Source organism: Gallus gallus, chromosome 3 (assembly GCF_016699485.2).
Source record: "Gallus gallus isolate bGalGal1 chromosome 3, bGalGal1.mat.broiler.GRCg7b, whole genome shotgun sequence".
In the NCBI taxonomy this organism is placed as follows: Eukaryota; Metazoa; Chordata; class Aves; order Galliformes; family Phasianidae; genus Gallus; species Gallus gallus.
In genome coordinates, this window is record NC_052534.1 from 96,091,594 (window position 1) to 96,113,132 (window position 21,539).

At 40.6% G+C, this 21,539-nt stretch overlaps 1 protein-coding gene across 2 annotated transcripts in view; it reads left to right on the forward strand.

The window, feature by feature from the left end:
* Positions 1-21,539, forward strand: part of TAF1B (TATA-box binding protein associated factor, RNA polymerase I subunit B) — a 44,706-nt gene that overhangs the window by 4,636 nt on the left and 18,531 nt on the right. For both annotated transcript variants that reach the window (NM_001006416.2, XM_015276038.4), the window contains exons 7-8: positions 3,053-3,209; positions 8,785-8,884. In NM_001006416.2, coding sequence (NP_001006416.2) covers positions 3,053-3,209; positions 8,785-8,884 — 257 coding nt within the window. The remainder of the gene's footprint in view (positions 1-3,052; positions 3,210-8,784; positions 8,885-21,539) is intronic.

Sequence of the window (21,539 nt, forward strand, 5' to 3'; positions counted from 1 at the left end):
AAGTTGAATGTGATCTGGAAATGCAGAGGAAAGTTGTATTTTATAGCCACGTTGCCCTGTGCATCCTGTCTGGAATGAGGAAAGAAAAAGCTGTTTTATCTGCAAAGCTACACGTTCACAAATGTTAGAGTTCTAAAGAATAAGCACTTGTTTAACTAACAGCAGAGCTGTCAGTCCTAACCTCTATGTTTAAAAACTAGAGTTGATTCTCTTGTTTCCTTTTTCTTCTTCACGTTATGTGTTTTTTTTTCCCTGTCCCATATGTATTTATCTATTTTTTTCCTTAACAGTGTTTTTAGTTTAGTTCTTCTGTGTCACTTGTCCTGCATTATGTTGACTATCTTTATAGCCTTTTTCATCCAAAATCTTGTATCATTCCTTCAACTTCTCCTTTCTGTTGACAAATGAGCTTGAAAACATTGACAGAATTCTAAATGTTTTAATTAAAACGTTACAGAAAGTTGGAGCCTTTGGTGTTACTGGGCAAGTGTAATGTCAGACAGCGCTGTGATGCCTGATAATGGAAATACAGCTCCAAGTGTATTGGAACATTTTTGCTTGCACTTTGAGTTTCTGATTATTGTTCTTTTATGCTTGATTCTTTGTTATCTTTTCCTTCTTTGTCTGTTTCAGTGTTTACTCTTCCCATGTTATGTGGTCCTCTTTATGTTCTACTTCTGTTCTTCTATGATATTGCCCGTCTACCGTCCAAAGGATATAATCCTGTCCTTCCATATTTTTCTCTTTATTTCGTACAATCCAGAAATGAAAACAGAATGAGAAACTTGAGCTACAGCAATTAGAAATAGTAAGAAACTTTAAAAACTCTTGAACAGGATTAGAGAGGGGGAAGTGGGGCAAAAATAGCGACGCAAACTTTTGAGAACATCATGCAAACACTTCTCATCCTAATATGCTAAAATGTCAAGATTTGCAGGTAAAAAGTCTCCGTATGTTCATACACAGGAGATTCAGTGGGAAAGAGCATAGTGAAAAAATTCTAGTGAAAATACTCAGTCAAATTCTTCCCTTTTAGCTGTCAAGAGGAACTCCTTTCTTTTTTAGGAGTTGTGCCTCCTGTATGTTTCTAAAAGTCAGCATTAAGATAGGCCACAATTTCATGTGTTCTTCTTGCTCTGTTGTTTTGGAGAATAGATGAACCTTTAAGTAGTCATACCTATTTCTCTGAAAGCCTTTGCAGTAGATAAGAGCTCAGTGACAGTAAAAGCATATTTTGGAGCAATCAAAGAAGCATAGCAATTATTTACTATATTGAAATTTGATACAAATAATACTAGATGTGTTCTAGTAGACCATAAATTGTGGTGAAGATTGATTCATTTCCTCTTCTGTGCCATTTCTACTGGGTTGTTATTGCTACAGACTGGAAACCTCAATGCTCTCCTAAGAGGCTGCTCCAACATGCAATTGTTTTTTGTTTTGTTTTATTTTTTGGTTATTTTTGCATAGGGATAATAGCAAATTCCACTGAGTATAGTGCTGAGATATTGCTAGGGAAGCCTATTAAACTCTTAAATTATTAGATGTGTGTAATTGTATGTTGTCATGTCTTGCGTAAGCTACAAGAAATAAAAGGAAATTGTGTGCTATCATTAAAGCCACAAATATAATGAGGATTATTCTAAATTGAGTTGAATGTGAAATTAATAATGAAGCTTCAGTCGTGAAGCTGCCTAAGCACATGTATCCATGTAAAAGGTGAAACTGTTGACTAAAAGGATTAACTGAAGACTGCTGCCTTTATTCTCCAGCACACCTATATGCAACAGTCATCTCAGGATCCTCTCACCTAGCCTGTGTCGCCTGCATGCCGTCTCCTTAGTCCTGCTGTCCCTTGTTTGAGGAGCCAGTAGGTGGCATCAAAGACTAATTCTCACTCAGAAACGCCATACTTGCAGATCTGCCTGCCTGTGTATCAGTGGGTGCCAGACCTCTGCCCGCTGCCACCTCACAGACCTGGGTTTCACCTACCAGCTTAACCACGGGGCTGCCCAGCTCCCTGCTCAGGCTGCTCGCTGTGGCCCTGCAGCTCCCAGCTTGGGAGCTGTGCGTCAGTCTTTACGCTTTCTGCTCAGACTGGGGAACTGTGGGGGAAGTCATTACAGAGTCAGCGTTGATGTTTTGTGTTGGTGTGCTTTAGAAACGAAACGTTTTTGTTTGTCCTGGCTACTTCATGGTGTAGAGAAGAAGAGCTTTTCAGTTTTTGTTCCTCTTTCCCTGAACTCCAAGGTTTCACTGCTGAAAAGGTTCCTAACTCATACATCACTCCCATAAACTAAATATCTCATTACTGCTTTTCTCTATTTAGTGATTCACCTCAGTAAGGATATAGGAAGGTTTGGTTATTTTGTGGTTCGGTGTGGTTTTCTTTAACCTTCTTTACCATTTAATACTTCTGTGTTCTAAAGTTCTTTTCTTTAAAATTGAATTTAAATTAAACAACAACAACAACCTACTTTATGGCAGATGGATACACACCTTGACTTCAGTAAAGTCTCTGCAGTGTGAGTGTAAAGTAAGACAGTGAAGTCTCTGGCAGTGCAGAAGCTTAAGACTGCGTTTTAAACCCCATCTCCAACGTATTGGTTTAAGCACATAGAATATTCCCTCATTTCTTCACTTCTTCCTTATCTGTCAAATGGAAAATAGTATTTCCAGCTCGTGACTGCGGTTAAACTCAGACTTCTGAAAAGCTGGGAAGTGTAGCTCCCACCAAAAGGTCCAGAGACCAAAAGGTTCTGTTTTTATGGCTTCTGGAACGAGGTCTCTTTTCATGTGATCCAGTGTTTCAACTGAGATAGCTGTTTAGGGGACAGATTGTTGTCTTGTATAATGGCAGATGAATAAATTAGAGTGAAGCTGTTTAGCAGTAGAAGTACCTTGACTACCAAACAACTGCAGAGTAATGATTTGGAAATGTTACTGGTTGCTGAACAAGAGTACTTGTGTATTCCTTTGTCTTGTTTCCTGTACCCCGTGGATTATATGTCCTATCACTTTTTTTCTCTTCTGTTTTTAACATAAACCAAAGAAAGCACCTCTGTATGCTCTGGATCAGTAGATGGTAGCTTGTACGTAAGGAAGAACCGAAAGGAGAAACTGAGGATGTCAATGCCAATGACCCTTTCGTTTTGTTACATGGCATTACTCTGGCTGAAAGAACCAATGACGCTATCTGATCTCTTAAGGTATGAATGGTCTCTGCTGAGATTGTTGTTGCTTTTATAACTAACATTTTTTTTTAATTAGACCTTTAATGTTACCTTGTTAGTAATTTGTTGGGCCAGGAGTCCTTTATGTTTAGTATCCATAACTATGCTCTGACACAAGAATTTGTGCATCTGCTTCATGAGAACATTCTCTTCCGTTGTGTGCACTGAAACTCAAAGACCTGCAAGGCAGAAGCTTTAGGAGCTAAAGAAGCTTTTTGTCCTTCTTCTTTGAAATTTCTTAAGATTCACTGGAGCGGTAGGCATGGTCACATTTTTGCTATTTTTGATGTTGTCAGCATGCCAAAACTAAATGAGTAGATGTTCCCTGGGACTTGCATCAGTGTCATCATGCAAACAGTGCCAGCAGTATACAGTGATCTGGAAGGTAACTAAGTAGCTTCACATAATGGAGTGGGGCTCAGAAATTAATATAGGAAGTCCTTCTTTGTCTTTATATCTTTGCATTTGTAATCATCAGAGTTCAGAATAAAGGGCTTTTAATACGGCAGATATAAAACAATGCGATGATATAGTTAGATGCTAAATATAGGGACTGTCAAGCTATTACTGACAATGTAGTTCTTTTCTCCCCCCTACAGCGTGGATAGGAAGATATTCCTTGTTTTCTTAAGGGGTTAAACTGCCAACTTTTTTCTGTTGTTAGCAGCAAATATTTTAAGTCAGACCAAAACAGCTTGCATTCAGAAATTCTTAGGGCTGCTCTGTAAGACCTTTGGTGCGCTGATATTCTTTTTTAACCGTTGTTGAAATACTGTCCATTTCTAGAAATATGGGGAAAATGTCTTTTTCTTTTTGCCAAAATAATCAAGTAACTGTAGGGGGGCAGTTCAAATTGCACTTGCACAGAATAGAGGAAAAACTGATTCAAGATTCAGTTGATAAGGTAGGGTTCGGTTGAAAAAAACAATAAAAATTCAACAAGTATATAACCTGTGGGCTAAAAGTTAAGGCAGTACTTGTGTTGGATGTTACTAGTATTGCTGCTGAAGGTTTAACACAAAGTGAGTTTATCCCAGTGCCTGATCTGCCTCTTTGGATGCCGACCCCCCTGCGCTTTGCTAGCTTTGTACAGGCTTTCTGAGAACGATGGAAACGTTCTTCTCTGAGTACTTTCAAGGCAAGACAGGTTTGTGTGTCTTGAACTATAGCAATTAATACTGGGTACATTCAACTGATGTTTAATCCTTTGATTTATGTTCAGGGGATGGCTGTTGCCTTCATCAATCACAATCACGCAAACTGTTGCATGTTTGCATAACTGGATATGCTATTGCATGAAAAATGCTTCTAAAATGTTCAGCAAAATGTCATGGCATTCAGAATTCAGAGTAGCACCCTGCAGTACAGAACTAAATACTGAGTACAGGTTAAGAAACAGCAGAAATCAAAACCAGCTTTCAGTGAGAAGGCAAAAAAAAAAAAAAGCTATGAAAGTCAGTTGCAAGTCAGAATAGAATGCAGTAGTTAGGTGGGCTGTGTTGATTCCATGTTAACGGTGTATTGTTGTGTTTGAGTCTTCAAAATCTGGAGGCTGCAGAAAAGATGCAAGAATTCAGATTCAGGACCTGGAGAGCACCTTTTGTCTTTGTAAAGAAATAAAAATAAAGGTCAGGTACCAAATGCAGCAGAGGAAAGCATAATCAGAAACTAAGAACTGGGAACTGGAGTAAGATGGTTTGAAAGAATGTATCATTTAATTAGGGACAACCTATGGGTTTAATGCGCTCTATATAAGGCCATGAATCTAGTGGGGGATCAGAATGATTTGGTGACTTTAAATGCACTGAACATAAGGAGTGAATTAAGTGCACAAAGTGATGTTTAAAAGCATGCTGTTTGTATGGCAAAGTTTTACAATGATACGATAGTTGTAGGAGACTGTAATTACATTATCATGTTTCCCTCCCTACCCTTAAGGTCTTTGCCTTTCACAAGCTTGATGAAGAAGGGGAGAGAACTCTAAACTCCAGGAACTACCATCAAACTCTTGTTTTCTGACAGCTGAATAGTTAAGCTCAAAATTCAACGTTAACATTTTTGCATGCGTTGAGATACAGATCAAAATAGCGACAGACCAGAGATGAATACGTGAAATATTCAGTGTTACCTTTAAAATCTTTGTAAGCAAATTGTGTTATTTAAACCATCCGAATTACAGTTGTGCTTCAAAGTTCTGCCTTGTTTTGTCCTCAGTTTGGTTTTCTCCCTGCCTTGCAGTCAGCTGACTCCCGCTCCTCCCTTGTGACACATGCTTAGGCACCACACTAGGGCAACCTGCCAGGTTTTAAAGGATTTACTACACCAGAAATACACTCCTCCTTGCTACTTGACACACTTAGCAGAAAAACACTACAATTACCTCCTCTGGAAGGGACATTTTTGGGTTTAAAAATAACATTTTAACAACCTTCTGTTCTGGTGTGCGTAATAGTAAATCTTTTTCCACTGTGAGTAATCTCACAGTGCTCTCTCTACGTGCAGTGTATTCTTTAGCTAATTAATAAACTGGGGAGCTTGTGGAGGGGGAAGAAAATTGAGGTGCTAGGCTTTGAGAGGCTGAGAACTGCTGCTTCTCAAATGAGGTTATACCCGGCTACTCCGGCAAGACTGAACTTGTAATCAGTTTGTGGCATTGCTGTGTGGCTTTAACAGATGCATCATTTCCTTGTAGTATGCAGGATTTTCTTTGCACTTAGCCCTGACTAATGGATGCTGCTGCTGTAATTAAAAGCACACGGGCTGTGCGCTGTATGTGCCGTTCAGGTACTTCACCGATACAACTTTGTCCTGGGAGTGTTTTGATCCCCCATCTGTTAAATGACAGGGCTGGAAGAACAGCAGGCAGTCAAACTATTCTCAAGTTCTGTTCCAAATCCGGGCTTTTAGAGTAAGTGTTAAAATCCTGAATCATTGGCACGTTGCATTCATAGCAGAGTATTTTTGCTGTTTCAGGGATTTTTAAAGCATAGAAAGAGCTTTCCACCTGAGACAAGAGCATGTTTTTTGCACGGAGACAGTAATTTCAGGCTAGGATAGGTGTCGTCATTGTTTTTTTCAGCAGTTGCAATGCTTTGACGTGGTAAAGCCAAGTTAGTGAGAACTTTTAAGAGCAAAAAACCCAAAACACACAAAACACACAACCACCACTTTTGTAGGCGTTGCTTGTCTCTGGTATTGCCTCTTGCACAGATACTGCTGTGCTTGCTCTTGTGCTGGGCACGAGCACGCACCCAGCTGTTGGTTGTTAGCTGAAAGCAGATCAGAAAACTAATTTTGCAGAAGAAAGTTTCAGTGGGTGTTTTGGTGCCGTGTAATTCGCTTCAACGTGATCCCTTTCCATGTTGTGCTGGTGGTAACGTCAGCAGAGTCTGGAAATCTGTCTGCTTTGAATCAAACCCTAGAAAACAAAAGCCTGTTTTCAGTCTAATCCTCAGTGGGAGAAGTGACACAAGTGCTTTTGTCAGCAGGGAGGAGGCAGGAGTGCGATGCAGAGGGCAGCGGGGAGGGTGGGATTTCCCATTTGGGAGGCAGCGAGCTGTTACGGGTGGTTTAGCTGCAATCGAGGCCACACCACACCCTGTGCCTTGATTGTTTGTCCTGCAGCTGGTGCTGTGCTGGCTCAGGAGTTGCTGCTCTCAGTTTCTTGGAGCCACCTCTCAGATCTGGCAGCATACTGTGTGAGTTCTCCTTACCAGGTGACGCTCAGCACTTACAGTCAGCTGAGCTGCTTGTGTGCTTCCCTCTTCCTGGCACTGTGAAGCCAGTTATGGCACCCGTAGGAGCTGCCTGTTAGCCTCTGATTGTTAGGTGACAGCAAATAAACCCTTCTTTCCTCCTTATGATAGGGTAACAGTGACGCTTTTGCTGTTGCTGTGAGTTTAATCTGTGGAAGAGAATGGTGAGCCCCAGGAGCACACAGCCAGAGCAGGAGGAGGGAAGCACAACTAGTTATGTTGAGCTTTTTGGTTGGCTCGGTCCATTTTGTCAAACCATTCCTCGGGTTGAAGTTGTTCAGTTTATTGCAGTTTGACTGCACGGAGCCACAGAGCTGCTGGGAGGCTGCTCAGCACATGGGGCAGGGTGGCAAGCACACAGCAGGTGCTGGCTCTGGATGGTAACCTCAGCAAGCACGTGGGGCAGTACACAATGCCAGTTTTAATAACTGGCCCTTAAAACAGAATTTTAATCAGTTTCCCTACACATACTCTGTAATACCCAGCAAGGGGTGATGAAGGTGCTGTAGGGGAAGAGAAAAGGTGGGTTTGTGCCCTGCCGTGTGGGAGGGGAGAGGTGAGCGCTCTGTCAGGGAAGACATTGTTCTGCCTTGATCTTGTTTTGTTCTCCAGACACGATGTGAGTGGCAGTGACAGATGGCTGTGTGCTATGAGGAACTTGGTCTGCTGCTGGGAGGGGACCTCTCCGGCAATCAGGGCGTGCAGGACCTGTCCTCTGCTGGGAGCAGATGCAGAGCCTGGCTTAACCAACACTGTGGGAGTTTGTAGACCTTGCTGGTCTGTGTAGCAAGATCAGAGGGATGTTGTGCAGAAAGAAGGCACAGCTGGCACAGGGGAGAAGACTGTTTTCAAATCTGATGCCATTTAAAGAACAGGGTCTGATCTGTTTGAAGTGTTAACTTAGTCCGATCTAAATTATCACTTGAGCAAATTCTGGAGAAAGGTAATCCAGGAAGGCAGTTCTGAGCCCTATGAGAGGTGGTCAGTAGGTTTTAGTCTGGAATGAGAAAGAGCAGTGCCCATTCTGTCACGAAGCTCCAGGCTTGTTCAGTGCTTGCTTTGCCTGCTGTGTGCATCAGTATCAGATAAGTGCAGGGTTTGGGGGTGCTGGTGTCTTGTTATCGATAGATGTTACTAAATCCCATAATAAAGATCTGGAGAAGAACATAAATCCAAAATACTGCTGTAAACTACATGCGAGTTTTTAGTGAAAAACACATCACTTGGGTACAAGTTCAAAATAAATGGTTTTGATTTTATTAGCAAACAAAATAATTTCTCACTGAAATTACATTTTTTTTTTCTTAATCAGACTACAGAATGTAATTATTGGAGTTGTGGTTCTGGGTGTGTGCCCATCATTCTCTGTCTTCCCCCCACGTTGCCTCACTCACAGCAGAGAGTGTTTCATCTTCCATTTGCAGAATTTACTTAGAGCAGTAGGGTTTTGAAAGAGAGACTCCATACCACTCACAGGGGGGCTTGAAGCAATTTCAGAAACACAGGAGCTGAAGAATGTGCAGAACAAACTGTATGCAAGCCTGCTGATTGTAAGCTTGCTGCCATAACATCACCATTTGTCAGTCATAGCTGAGATTGAACTTAAAGGCTGTAAAGGATGGAACTGGTGTTCATGCTGGGGAGCACTTAGGGGTATGTAATTCGGATAGTATTGCTTAGGCAGTATAATACAGACATTGTTTTGAACCAGAAATTGATACGTGGATTAATTGTAGAACAAAAATGCTTTTGTTGTGCTAACTGCTATTTTTATTTGTGTTTGCTTTTTTGCACAGGTTTGTTGTTGAAGGTCATATTCCATATTTCAATGCTTATCAGCACTTTCCAGAGAAGATGAAGTTATATGGCCTTGATCTTAGGATCTTTTGTGTTGAGGTAATTTTTTTTCTTTAAATAATAGATGAAAAACAGGCAACCAGCTAATTTATCCTGTGGTATTTTAATTTTTGGTTAATGTGCTAATAAATTGATTAAATTTGGATGCCCCATCCCTGGAGGCATTCAAGGCCAGGCTGGATGTGGCTCTGGGCAACCTGGTCTAGTAGCTGGCGACCCTGCACATAGAGGGGGGCTGAAACTCAATGATCATTGTGGTCCTTTTCAACCCAGGCCATTCTATGATTCTATGATAAATCTATTCTTACATTGTAGAGTTCAGGCTTCACGTTATTGGAGCCTGTGAATAACGCAGTGCAGTCAGAGACCGTCCGTGCTTTAATCATTAACCAGTCTAATTAGGCTGATTACCTAAGTTAAAACAAATTCAGTAAATACTTGTTGAGAAAAAGTTATTTGGAGCTGCTGTTGAACGTTCAGAAATAGGATTTAGTTCCATGTCTGAGGGCTACATAGTATTAAACTGCAAAAAAACCTTCGTCTTCATCCTTTGGAGATATTTGTGCCTCTCGAAGTGGTTACACAGAGCTTCAATTTTGGCCCAAACTAAATAAAAAGCAAACAAAAATCCCAATTAAAGTTTTTGTGTGAGTTGCAGCCGTAGAACTTGTACCACACCTCAGAATGGGAGGTCTGGTTTGCAGAAAGGAAATCACAATTGCCCAGGGAGGATCCCAGACTGCCTAATCTTGACATTTTTGACTATGTGATTGGGCTGAAAATTGCAGAAGGAAACATCAAGGTGTTTCCTAGATCTTATGTTTCAGAACTGATCTTAACTTCTCATTGCAGCACAGAGATTACCAATCGTTTATCCACCTGTATCCAGTTTTGACATCTGAGTTTTGAGATATTCGGGAGACCAGGTGGTTGTCCTGGAGCAGGAAGTCGGATTGTGCAATACTCTATCCTCAAAGTACAGCCTGTGCTCTTTTCTCCTTGGTGTTCTGTGTAGGGTATTCTGTAGACAATTATCCTCAAAATCTTCTCTGATAGTGACAGGACAAGAGGGAATAGCTTTAAACTAACAGAGGGGAGATTTAGGTTAGATGTTAGGAGGAAGTAATCTATTCAGAGGGTGGTGAGGCCCTGGCACAGCTGCCCAGAGAGCTGTGGGTGCCCCATCCCCACAGGCACTCAGGGCTGGGTTGGGTGGGCCCTGGGCAGCCTGAACTGGTGGGGGGCAGCCAGCCCATGGCAGGGGTTGGGTGGGTGGGCTGTGAGGTCCCTTCCAACCCAACCATTCTCTGATTCTGTGAAAAACTTTTTATCAGATTATGGTCATCAAAGCATCCTACATGCCTTGTTATTCATGTCATTATTTGTTGCATTTCAAGTCTGGTGAATGTAAACTGAGAATATTTTCAAAAACATAGCTGTTTCACAAGGTTATTCAGTAGTTGTTTGGGTTTTTTTTTATTTTCTTAGCCATTTTTTTTAGTAAATTTAATTGTGTCCTGTGCTGGCTGCCTGCAACCCAAATTTTACTCAATTAGTAGATACATGGTTGTTTAAGATACAAAATCATAATAAGCTACCCTCTTATCAGTTAAGAATAGATGAATCATAACTTGATAAGGGTCACCATACGTGTAATCATAGAATCATGGAATGGCCTGTGTTGAAAAGGACCACAATGATCATCTAGTTTCACGTATAAAATGTGTAATAGATATAACATATGTATAAGCGCTCTCAGTGGCTTAAAAACCTATTTCAGTAACAATTTTCCAGGTATCTCACATACACTGAAGTTGAGCAAGGTTGAAGTTATAAGAGCTTTAAAAAATAAATGCAATAGTTACTACAAGGTGTGTTGCATCTACTTTCTTTCTACATAGTTGTGTGTGTATGAACACACAACATTTTTTAATCTTATTGTCGTTCAGTTGTTGGAACTGAATGGAACATAGCTTGTCTTAGCATATCCAGCCAATGAGTTTCAGTGCTGTATGTAACACAGGGATGGCGTCCATATCACTGATGGCGTTTCACTGTCCTGCTTGCAATTTAGGAGTTGGAGGTGATGCAAGAACGTCGTATCTGTCGTGGGAAGAGAGGCTGAGGGAGCTGAGGTTTCTTTATCCCTGAGCAGGGGCTTCATTGTAGTAAAATGAGTAAGTGCTCGATAGGAAGGAATGAAGATGGAGTCAGACTCCTTTCACTGAACATTAGAGACAACAGGCAAGAGTCAGTGGCACGTTTTGGAAAAACAGGAACTTTAATTTAAGCGTAAGATTTTCTAATTATTCTTTTTAACATACTGTAAGGGTGACTGAACACTGGAACAGGCTGCCCAAAACCACTGTGAAGCCTCCAGCTTTGAAAATGCTCGGAGTGGACACAGTCCTGAGCAACCTGCTGTAGTTGGCCCTGCTTTGATGGGCTCCATGATCTCCAGGGATTCCTTCTGACCTCCAGTGTGCTGTGATCCTCATGGTGTAGCATGCCCTGTATTCTCTGTCACCTCTTCAGTGTAGGTGGCAAATAAATTGTGCAGGATTTAGTAATGGAACAGCTAATAAGAAGGGTGTTTTCTGTATTTTTGCATTCTGCACAGGGTGAGCTTTGCTTAAAACCGTCCACAAAGGTTTCTGTTTCTGGACACCTGTTAGACAAATGTGTGAGGCCATAACAGGAGATAAGTACTATCTCACAAGTAGTACTGAAGGATAAAAGTTCTTTATTCAAGAGCTTTGTGTAAAACGGGAAACGAGTTGTCTTCCATGTGTATTCATTTTTTTCTGTTGCTCTCCTTTCTAAGCCTTCATTTCATTACACATCCATCTTGCTTATCCCTTCCTCTATTAAAATCATGCATGTTAGAAGTTAGCATTTGAGAAGTGGGTTTTATCTAAAAGCCTGTTCATGGGGCATTTGGTTTGATTCTCAGGTTATTGACACGCACGCAGACTTAAATGTCTATAGGTAAGCAGATCACTCCCATGACTGTTGTGCAACTTGATTTACCAAAGTACTGAAGATAACAGACGTGTCAGTTTGGAGTATGTGCTGTGTGGAACAGGATAGGTGTAGCCTCATAAATATCTTTCAGATCCGGCTGTTCTGAAGAGCTCCTGGAATGGCCTTCATTTTAGACGCACAAGTATCTGGGCTTGGCGAGGAGCCAGATGTGTGACCTTGGTGAAGTTCCCTTCCTTCAGTCTCACCTGCAGCATTCAGATAGCTCTTTTCTTCCTAAGCTTGTTAAGAATAGATTTTTTTTCTAAGGGGATAAGGACTAGGAGAGAATGGATGGTCAGTGAATGTTGGTCAGTCCTGTTCAGAGAGGGCCATTGAACACTTCACTTTACAGGGTAGTGTTGATACACTTTGCAGCCTAAGACTCTTCAAATCAGTTTATTTTCTGGTTGGTTTTAATTTTGTTCTTAATTGTCTTCTTCACCTACTTCCATCCTTTATTTCTTGATCGTTGCTTCCTGTACTGTACTGAGTTGCTGTGATTTGCTCTGCTCTCACCAGATTTTTCCCCATACCTTTAAACTTTTTCCTTTTTTATATATTTCACTCCAGTGAGTGTTTTTATGGTGTCTTCTTTCATTTTTTCCAGTCTTATTTTTCAGCCTCGCCGAAAGGCCTTTTGTTATCTCTTTCTTCTCCCTGACATCATCTTTCTTTCACACTTAGTAGCACATCATTCAGCATTAAAACTATATCTCTTGTCTGTGTCAGTAATTCTGGGCAGTTCTCCATTGTGTTCAGTTTAATAACAGTTTTGATTCGTATTTATGATCTAATGTTGGCTTTGATAGGAAGAGCTTGAAAAGCAGCGCATGTATTTGATGCCCTGAGAAAAGGTGTAATTCATCCAGAGTTTTCCTCTCCCTCGTGTAAGGAGTGCTGGGTGTTGGAGTGGGTGTCACAGTGTAATGCTCAGGTGGGATGGAAGGCTCCTCAGCTCTTCTCAGAATGTGCTTCTTCAGTGCAGAGAGTTTTATTCTGTGACTCTATGATTTCTTTTTTTTCAGTTGGAGGAGCGTGTATCTTGCACACATGCATGCACACATCCTCTCTAGCTTTGACTGTTACATTTATTCCTACTTTTGGGAGTGAAAGGCTTTCTGTAAGCATTAGCAGACGAACTTCTCTACACTGAAACTCTTCAAGTCTTTGCTTTCTTGTTTTACAGTGGTCTGTAGCTTGTATTTACTTTTATTATACTTCTATTTTTCTTAATTCTTAGCAGTACTTTTGTATCCATGTGTATCTATTGTATCAAAGACAGTTGGGTTTTGCTTCTTTGTTCTGCATGCCTTTCTTTTTTCCAGAGGAGCAGCTGTTTTTGTGTTTGAGGTGTTATCATGAGTCCCCCAGCGGATTTCTGTTGCCTTTTTATTTATTTGCTCCCCTTATATCAGCTAGCTTTCCGTAAACAAGGAGAATGTTCTTTTCAGAGCAGCAGCACCTGTAGATCTCCTTGTTGGAGCTGAAGCTTCCACTGGCTCTCTCCTATGACATTATGAAGGTTGCTTGACTGACAGGGTATTTTTAGCTCCCATTTTTCCCATTGTCATTGTACTGTTTTCCTCAGAATCCATGCCAGGCTAATCATTGTAGAGTTCCTGAATCTTCCCTTTTACATTTTTTAATATTAACTTTGTGTGTCCTTTGATCTTCAGAATTTCTTAAGGTATTTAAAAAAACAACATTTGTGTTTCAGAGAACTCCCGAGCTCCTCAATTATTTCCTTGAAGCTTCTTGTGTGTAAATTTCCTAGGCCTATCCTTTGTGAAATACTTCATTTTATCAGATACTGCTTTACTTTTTTACAGGCATAAATTTTCTCTGCCTTCCGTATTAGTTTAACAAGGTGGATTCTTGTTCTTCTTCCAGTTACCGAACAAACTCTCTTTTTATTCCTATTTGTTTCGTGGCTTGCCTGTTTACCTTGAAATTAAAGGATCTTTTGGCGATGGTGGATTTTTTTGTCTACTCTCTTAGCTGTGTATGGCTTAGTTGCCTTCACTTTTGATTTCATTGCAGAATATCTACAATGCTGTTTCTTGCCTTTTTTATCCAGGAGATTGTTGTTGAGTTGTGCGCCTCCTGTTATGTTCTCCTTTTATCCCATTATCCCAGAAAACCAAGAGCTGTCAGGTAGTACTAGTGACGAGCCAATACTGTGTTTGGAGAGGCCTAAAGTACATCCCTTTAAGTCAGGAGCTGGGGATTTTTGTATGTTTTACTGTCAATAACTGAGAACAAGGTTTAAATTTGGGATTTGTGTCCTTGTGCTGCTCAGTGTTGGACCCCTTTGCTTCCAGCTTCATGATGATTCTATAATGATAATCTCTGTTCTTACAGCGTGGCTACGTGTTGCTGAATTTTACTGTGATGGCAGATGTCAGACCTCAGATTTTGCCCTTATTTCTAATTATAGTGATTATAGACAAAATTATAATGGGAATACAGTTGTTAATACTTAGAACCTATAGACATTTTTTTGCCTTGTGACCATCTAATAATGTAGCTGCTCAGTAAGACCTGTTTTGAATAAAATAGGGTTGCGCCACACATGCATATTTGAATCAACTCAGCATTGTTCAAGCATAATAAAATCAGTTTTGTTTTGTAAATTTAGTTGATGAGTTTAAGAAGTTTAATACGCCTCCTGGTTTTGATTTCCCTGTGAATATTGGGGGCAGAAGAACTGACAATTAGCCTGGAGGAAAGTATAAAATGGAAGGATTTCTCATGAGTTAAGAAAAGAAAATTGCTAAAAACTTTGATGGTTACCTGATGTATACAACAAAAACTAGAATTTGGCTGTAGTCTTGAGGCTTCAAGGATAATGGCTCAATCTTAGAACTAATTTAACATTCATTCTTCATTAATTTCTAATAATCTTTGTCAAAGTGTAAAGGAGTTAGTGTAATTTATGCTATTAGGATTGATTGAATAATAAAGGTATGCTATGACCAGAGGTAGAATCAGTATTACAGGTTTCTTGAAAACTAGTTCTTTGCGTTTATGGTACTGAATAACACATGGAAAATGTTCATCACTTATGTATCTAACTTAGCCTATTGCTCGGCTTATTCATGCTGGAAACAGTTGTTTGCATTTTCGTGTAACATACTTTGAGCTTCTTCTGTTCTCTTTCTTGAAGTTGGGAGCATATCACACATTGGTGAAATATTTTCCTGTGTTTGAAGTGCCTAAACCTAGACAGATAGAATCTGTCTTTGGAGGCTTTGGAAAGCAGGTACCTCTCTCACTTATATTCTCATTAGATAGCTTAAATGTAGTTTCTTGATGTACATCACATGGAACTTAGGAGAGGAACTGTTACTAGAGCATTCATGCTTCTGTCTTTGCAGACGCTCAGCCCATCTCCCCAAGGGCTGGACAAGCTTGTGGAGCTGGTGTGCTGATTTCGCTCATGTAGGTCGTTCTTCCCACATGTGCTGAGAACAAAGATCAAGTTATTTTTCATTGTTCTTTTAAATACAGTAAAAAGAAATGGGTATCTTCTCACATAGCAAAGTAGCTGAGCAGTATTGTCACACGGGAGATGAGGTCTGTACTCAAATCCCAAGAGCACAGAGAACGATGCATTGTCTGTGAGCACGCTTAGTGGGAATGGCTGCGAAGCACACTGCTGCACCTGCCCAGCTTGATGCTTAGAGCCAGGGGCTAGGTGTTCTGGGTCAACTATAGTAGTGGCATAACCTCACACAGAGTCAAACTGACCACTGAAGAGCCTTAGAAATCTCATGGTGATCATTTTTAATGTCATTAAAACTATGGGTATTTATCCAGCTCTTCAGGCTAATTCCTCCATGCTCGTTTTGTTCCTTGATTTGTACCCTAAGTTGAATGTAGCATAACTGAGCAAATGATATTTCATACTTTGGGATTGTTTGATATCAAAGATGCTATTTCTGGATCTATAATTTCATCAGCTTAAAAGCAGATGGATTAACATTTGCTTCATTACAGAGTTTGTGTATGTTAATAGAAGTTTATAAACTTGACAGTGTTCCTTATGTGCTCGTGTTTCTTTAGTTGTGGGTGTGGATTTAGTCTCCTAATTATAGTACTCTTCTAGGAGGGGTAGATGGAGTGAATCACTGTTTTAGGGCTTTATGATTTTTGTCCCAATGTCTGAGGAGGAGTGAAATTCCTGTTTACTTCTGTATTATAACTATTTTATGAGGTCACTCAACTGAAATTCTTGCTGAGGAAATCACAGGGGTTGGAAGGGGCCTCTGGAGATCTAATCCAACCCCTGCTGAAGCAGATTTCCTGCAGTAGGTTACACAGAAAAGCATTCAGACAAATTTTCACTATCTCCAGAGAATGAGACTCCACAACCTCTCTGGGCAGCCTATTCTGGTGCTTCACTACCCTTATCATCCTCAGGCATCTCTCCCATTCCCCAAGACCTTTCAGAGGTGATAGAAAGCTTCTTGGCAGCTCCTTCAGCACTCGTGGGTGCATGCCATTGGGATCCATGGATTTGTGTGTCTCAAGTTTGCTTAGATGATCTCTGATCAGATCCTCCTCAACAAAGGAGAAGTCTTCCTTTCTATAGACTCTCTCTCTTATCTCCAGGGTCTGGGTTTCCTCAAGGGCAGTCCTAACAGCAAAGAAGGCATTCAGTAACTGTGCCTTCTCAGTGTCCTCTGTTACCAGGACACCCACCTCATTCAGCAGCACACCAACAATCCTCATAGTCTTCCTTTTGCTACTGACATACGTAAAGAATCTTTTCTTGTTGTCCTTGACCTTCCTGGTCAGATTTATTTCCAAGTTGGCCTTAGCCTTCCTCACTGCATCCCTGTGTGCCTCGACAGCATTCCTATATTCCTCCAAAGAGACCAGACCTCTTTTCCGCTATTCATAGACTTTTTTCATCCATTTGAATTTTTCCATGAGCTGCTAGCTCATTCATGTGGGTCTCCGGCCACCTTTACCTGATTTCTTACTCTTAGGGATGCACCAATCTTGAGCTTGGAGGAAGTGATGCTTGGATATCAGCCAACTCTCTTGGGCTCCATTACCTTCCAATGCTCTAACCCACGGGACGCCTCCCAGTATGTCTTTGAAGAAGTCAGGGTTGGCTCTCCTGAGGTCTCGGTTGGCAATGCTATGCATTGCCTTGTTTCTTCCATGTAAGATCCTGAATTCCACTCTCATAGTCACTGCATCCAAGGCTGCCCTCGGCCTTCACATTCCCAACCAGACCTTTCCTGTTTTTACGAAGGTCCAGCAGCACTCCTCTCTACCACCTGTGTCACAAAGTTACCTTCCATGCATTGCAGGAAACTCCAGGACCATGTGTGCCTGGTAGTGTTGCTTTTCTGGTAAATATTGAGGTGATCGAAGTCCCCCATGAGAACTAGAGCCTGCGATTGTGAGCCTACTTTCTGCTGCCTGTAGTAGGCCTACCATTTGGTGACTGATTTGGTATTGCTAATTTGATGGGTGATAACGATGCATTTTCTAAATTGACATTGATATCTAAATTAAATTGACATTGCCATTTGGAAATTAATCTACTAAAATGAGTATGCTGATAAGTTAGGCCATTGTCTACTCTGAAGATGGTTTTTAAAATAAAATGGTCTGCTGACCATTTTTGGTGAGTTAGCCTTGTAGGAAAAGTGAACTGTGTTATTGAGATGAGCAACCTCTTCTATGTTACAGACAGCTTTGAATGAGTTGAAAGAAAAATGCTACCTTCTTAACCAGATTCCTCATGCAAGAAAACTGTTCCTGTCTGCATCTACTGAAATACGTAATCTTTCAGCTTGATTGTTATGATAATATAGATAAAGCAAATACAGTTTGAAACTTCTGAGGATTTCATCCTGTCCAGCAGTTGACTGATGTTATTTTGAAATTACTGGGAGAGAAGAGTAGGAAGTAAAGACAATGTATGGGAAGGAGATAGATACACTACAAGCTTTGTTTTTGTGTGTGGTATCCTTATAGTGGGTAAAGATTACAGTGGGCAAGCATTGCATTTAATTTTTACTGTTCTTTAAGAAAAGATTGCAATTCATTGACCCACAAGCTTCAATTAAATACAAATATATTTTTTCACTGATATCTGCTTTGTATCCAAGGACACCCACAAGGTGTATCTGAATCAATGGATATGCCCATTAAGTCTGTCTAATAGGAAGTGATTTTTTTTTTTTAAGTAGAAATGTTTTAATGTTCTCAGAAAGCTGATATGATCAATGCTGTTATGTTCATGTACCTACCTTAATTTAAATATCTGCATGATCTTAATTATACGGGTTTCTATAATTCTTTCATGATGTTTTCAAACATGCAGCTGTTTTAGTCCAGCTACATTAGAATTATTTTCTAGTAATTCCTGACTTCTAATAAGGAAATAGAGAATGAAGCACTGTTAATTTATAAATCCATCATACTCCTTATGCTATGGAATTCTGGTTGGATTGGGATTTTTTTTTTTTCTTTTTTTGCTGCTGTTGGTTTTGGGGTGTTTTTCTGATTTGTTTGGTTGGTTTCTTTTGGTGGTTTTTTTATTTGTTTTGTTTTGTTTTTCTTACCCTCTCTTAAAAAAAAAAATCCCAGGAAGAACTAAAAGATTTTTGGAGTGAAAAGAGTGATCAAATGCAGACATGGGTTTCCTAGGCAAGAAGCAATTAACTGTATCTACTTACCTTTCAAGCTAAAGAGGAGTTGACTGGGAGGAAGTTGTGGTGATGGTTTATTTTGTTCAGAAGGCAACCATTCTGAATCATAGAATCATAGAATCACCAAGGTTGGAAAAGACCCACGGGATCACCCAGTCCAACCATCCACCCATCACCAATGGTTCTCACTAAACCACGTCCCTCAACACAACATCCAAACATTCCTTGAACACCTTCAGGGTCGGTGACTCTACCATCTCTTCCAGTATGGCTCCTTGGGAGGTGTCAGACAAAATTTTCTGGTCTGCTGGTTCAGAATCAAACAGCAGAGAACTCCTCGTTGTGTATCTTGTGCGTAATTGGTGGAACTTGTTGCTATCAAATGTTCTGGATGCTGGTAGGGTCAGAGAGTGACTGAACAAAGCCCACAGAAGAAAAGGCATGCAGAACCTGTATGTAAGCATGTAAGTGTTGGCTCAGCCACAAACTGTGCGAAGCTGGACAGAAATTTGGGAAAGTGTCCTTGTGGCTTACTTGGCTCTTAAATTCCTTCCCACTCATCTCTCTTGCTCTCTGCCGGACACAAGGCTAAATACATCTTCTCGGATAGATGCGGTACAGCCACTTTTTGTTGCTGTTCTGGGATTAAAGTTAGGGTTTCGATTTGTGGGTTTTGTGCTCTGGAGAGACTTTTTTTGAGATGGTAAAACTCTGTGAGATAACTAATGAAAAACAGCTACTTTTCTTCCCAGCGCTAAGAGGAGGAAGGAACAATAGCACAAAGTCTGGCCTAAGAATGTGGCAAGAGGAGATAAGTTTAAAAGCCAAGTGAGGGTAAATAGTGGGTCTTGTGGGAGACAGTTAGGTGTTTCTACATGTTAGTGGTAATACTTCTAAACGACCTTCTGTTCTTTTCTTTTTGGCTTTTAAGGTAAGTGTAGGTCTTGGATTTGTGAACAGATTACAATAATACAGTCTTATTTTCATGTCTTTGAATTGTGACTAAGATTATAAAGTTAAGTGTGCTGATTTTAGGAATTACTGAAGGAATTTGCGAAGTGTGCAAAGTGTGCTAGGGTGTAGCTATTAATCACTTAATCTCTCACTGTTTCTATAACCAGATAGCGTTGCAGTTTAATACACAGAAAGTAATGAGCTGCTCGTGTATTTTTTCCTTTTCTTCACCTAACGTGGGAGTTTAAGCCTGCTTTAGCACATGCCAGGTAAAGCCAGCACAGCTGCAGAACATTTGCTTCGCTTTGTCCTTGGGTGCCCCATCAGGTGCTGTGGTGGCTGTTCTGCTCAGGCAGAAGGGTAGGTAATGGGGTAGAGGTAATGGGGCACTGCTGCTCCCTTACAGCTGGGAAGCTGGAATGGAGAGACTTGCCCAAGGCAGCGCTGTGCATCTGGGGTACTGCCATGAGTAACCCTGAAGATTTCCTAAACCCTGTGGAGTTGTCACCTTGTTTAATAAGTTTTTCTTTCACACTGCCTATTCAAAAGGATTTCGTACCACTTTATAATCTGATCCTGGCTAATACCCATGTCTTCAAGTCATCACACATCTTTGAGGAAAGCACTGCCCTTGGGATTGTTTCACAGCCTGGCTTTTGGTGCAGTGTGTGTTTATATTTCAGTTTGAGTCTGAGTCAAACTAAGGAATTGCTGATGAAATCGATGAATTAACTCATGAATGCAGGTCAGCGCATTCGTCCTGTTTTCTTCAAGAGCATTCAGTCCATTATGGCAACAGCTTTCTGCTTCCATGGCACCCACTAGGCTTGTCTGTAGCTGAGCTCCTCTATTTACTGAGGTCCTTTTGCAAAATCCCATTTTGTCTGATGTGGAAGGATCCCCGTTCTCCCAGCTGAAATTTGAATGAGCCTTCTGATTTTTGTTTTTAATGGCGGCTCTTTAAGGAATTCAAATTGCCACAGAAGCCAGTCATTCTTGTTTATTTTTAAAAATCTTCTGAGAGGCGGAGGATTCCAGCCATACAAATCCTGCTAATCAGCCATGCTGCTTTTACTTTCCAAAGCAAGCAGCAGTTCCTGCTTTGGTCTGCAGTGTTTTGGCCATACTCTGTAATCTTAATTTGGGGGGTTCCTTCTATCTGTTGTTTGTTTTCTTTCTTTTGTATTCTTGTTCACTTCTAGCAGGTGCATGTAGCACTCGGTCACCATAAAAAAAAATAGTGCAGAATGAAAAGAATCAAGGGTGAGGCTTTTATTAAAAAAAAAAAAGCTGAGGAGGAAGTTCACTGCTGAAAGGGTTATTGTAATCAAGTTTATCACGGGAGTGCTGTTGTGTAACAGAAACTCTAGCTTGTCCATACCTGCCTTCAAGCATTACTTAATGAAGAAAGAAAACAAACCTACCAAAATATTTATGAAATTCAATAAAATCTGTTCCCAAACTCCTATAGCTCAATATGTTATGACAGTTCAGTTCCTTGCTGGATTGCTCTCTCAATTTATAGAAAGACCACATTTTTTCAGAAGAGTATTTGTTGCTCAGAGTTAACTTGAGCCCGAGCAGAGCAACATTCATGCACGTCTCCCTGTTGGTTTAATAATATAGAAACTCATTTATTCAAAAGCCACTTTAGCCAGGAACTGCCTAATGAACAAGACATCTTCCTCTGAAAGTAGGATATTAAAAAGCCTGCAATACAGCCAAACCTTTTTTTTTTTTTCCAGTAAAAGTACACTGTTGGGGGTTAGACCAGATGAGCCCCAGCCCCTATGATTGTGTGGTTTCGTGATCTGTGCTGAATGCTCGGTTAGCTCTTTCTCTTGCATGTAGGTTGCTGGCTCATCATCCACGTACCATTCCTTGATTAAAAACTGCCTGCGTCAATCCAATGCAGTCAAATATCCTAGCACACCTAGGATTAATTCTCTCAATGTGTAAACATTGTTAATTGAGCCCTCTTCTAAAATGGGTCTTTTCTGTACAACAATCCTCAGCACCAACTTCAAGCATGTGCTTGGACT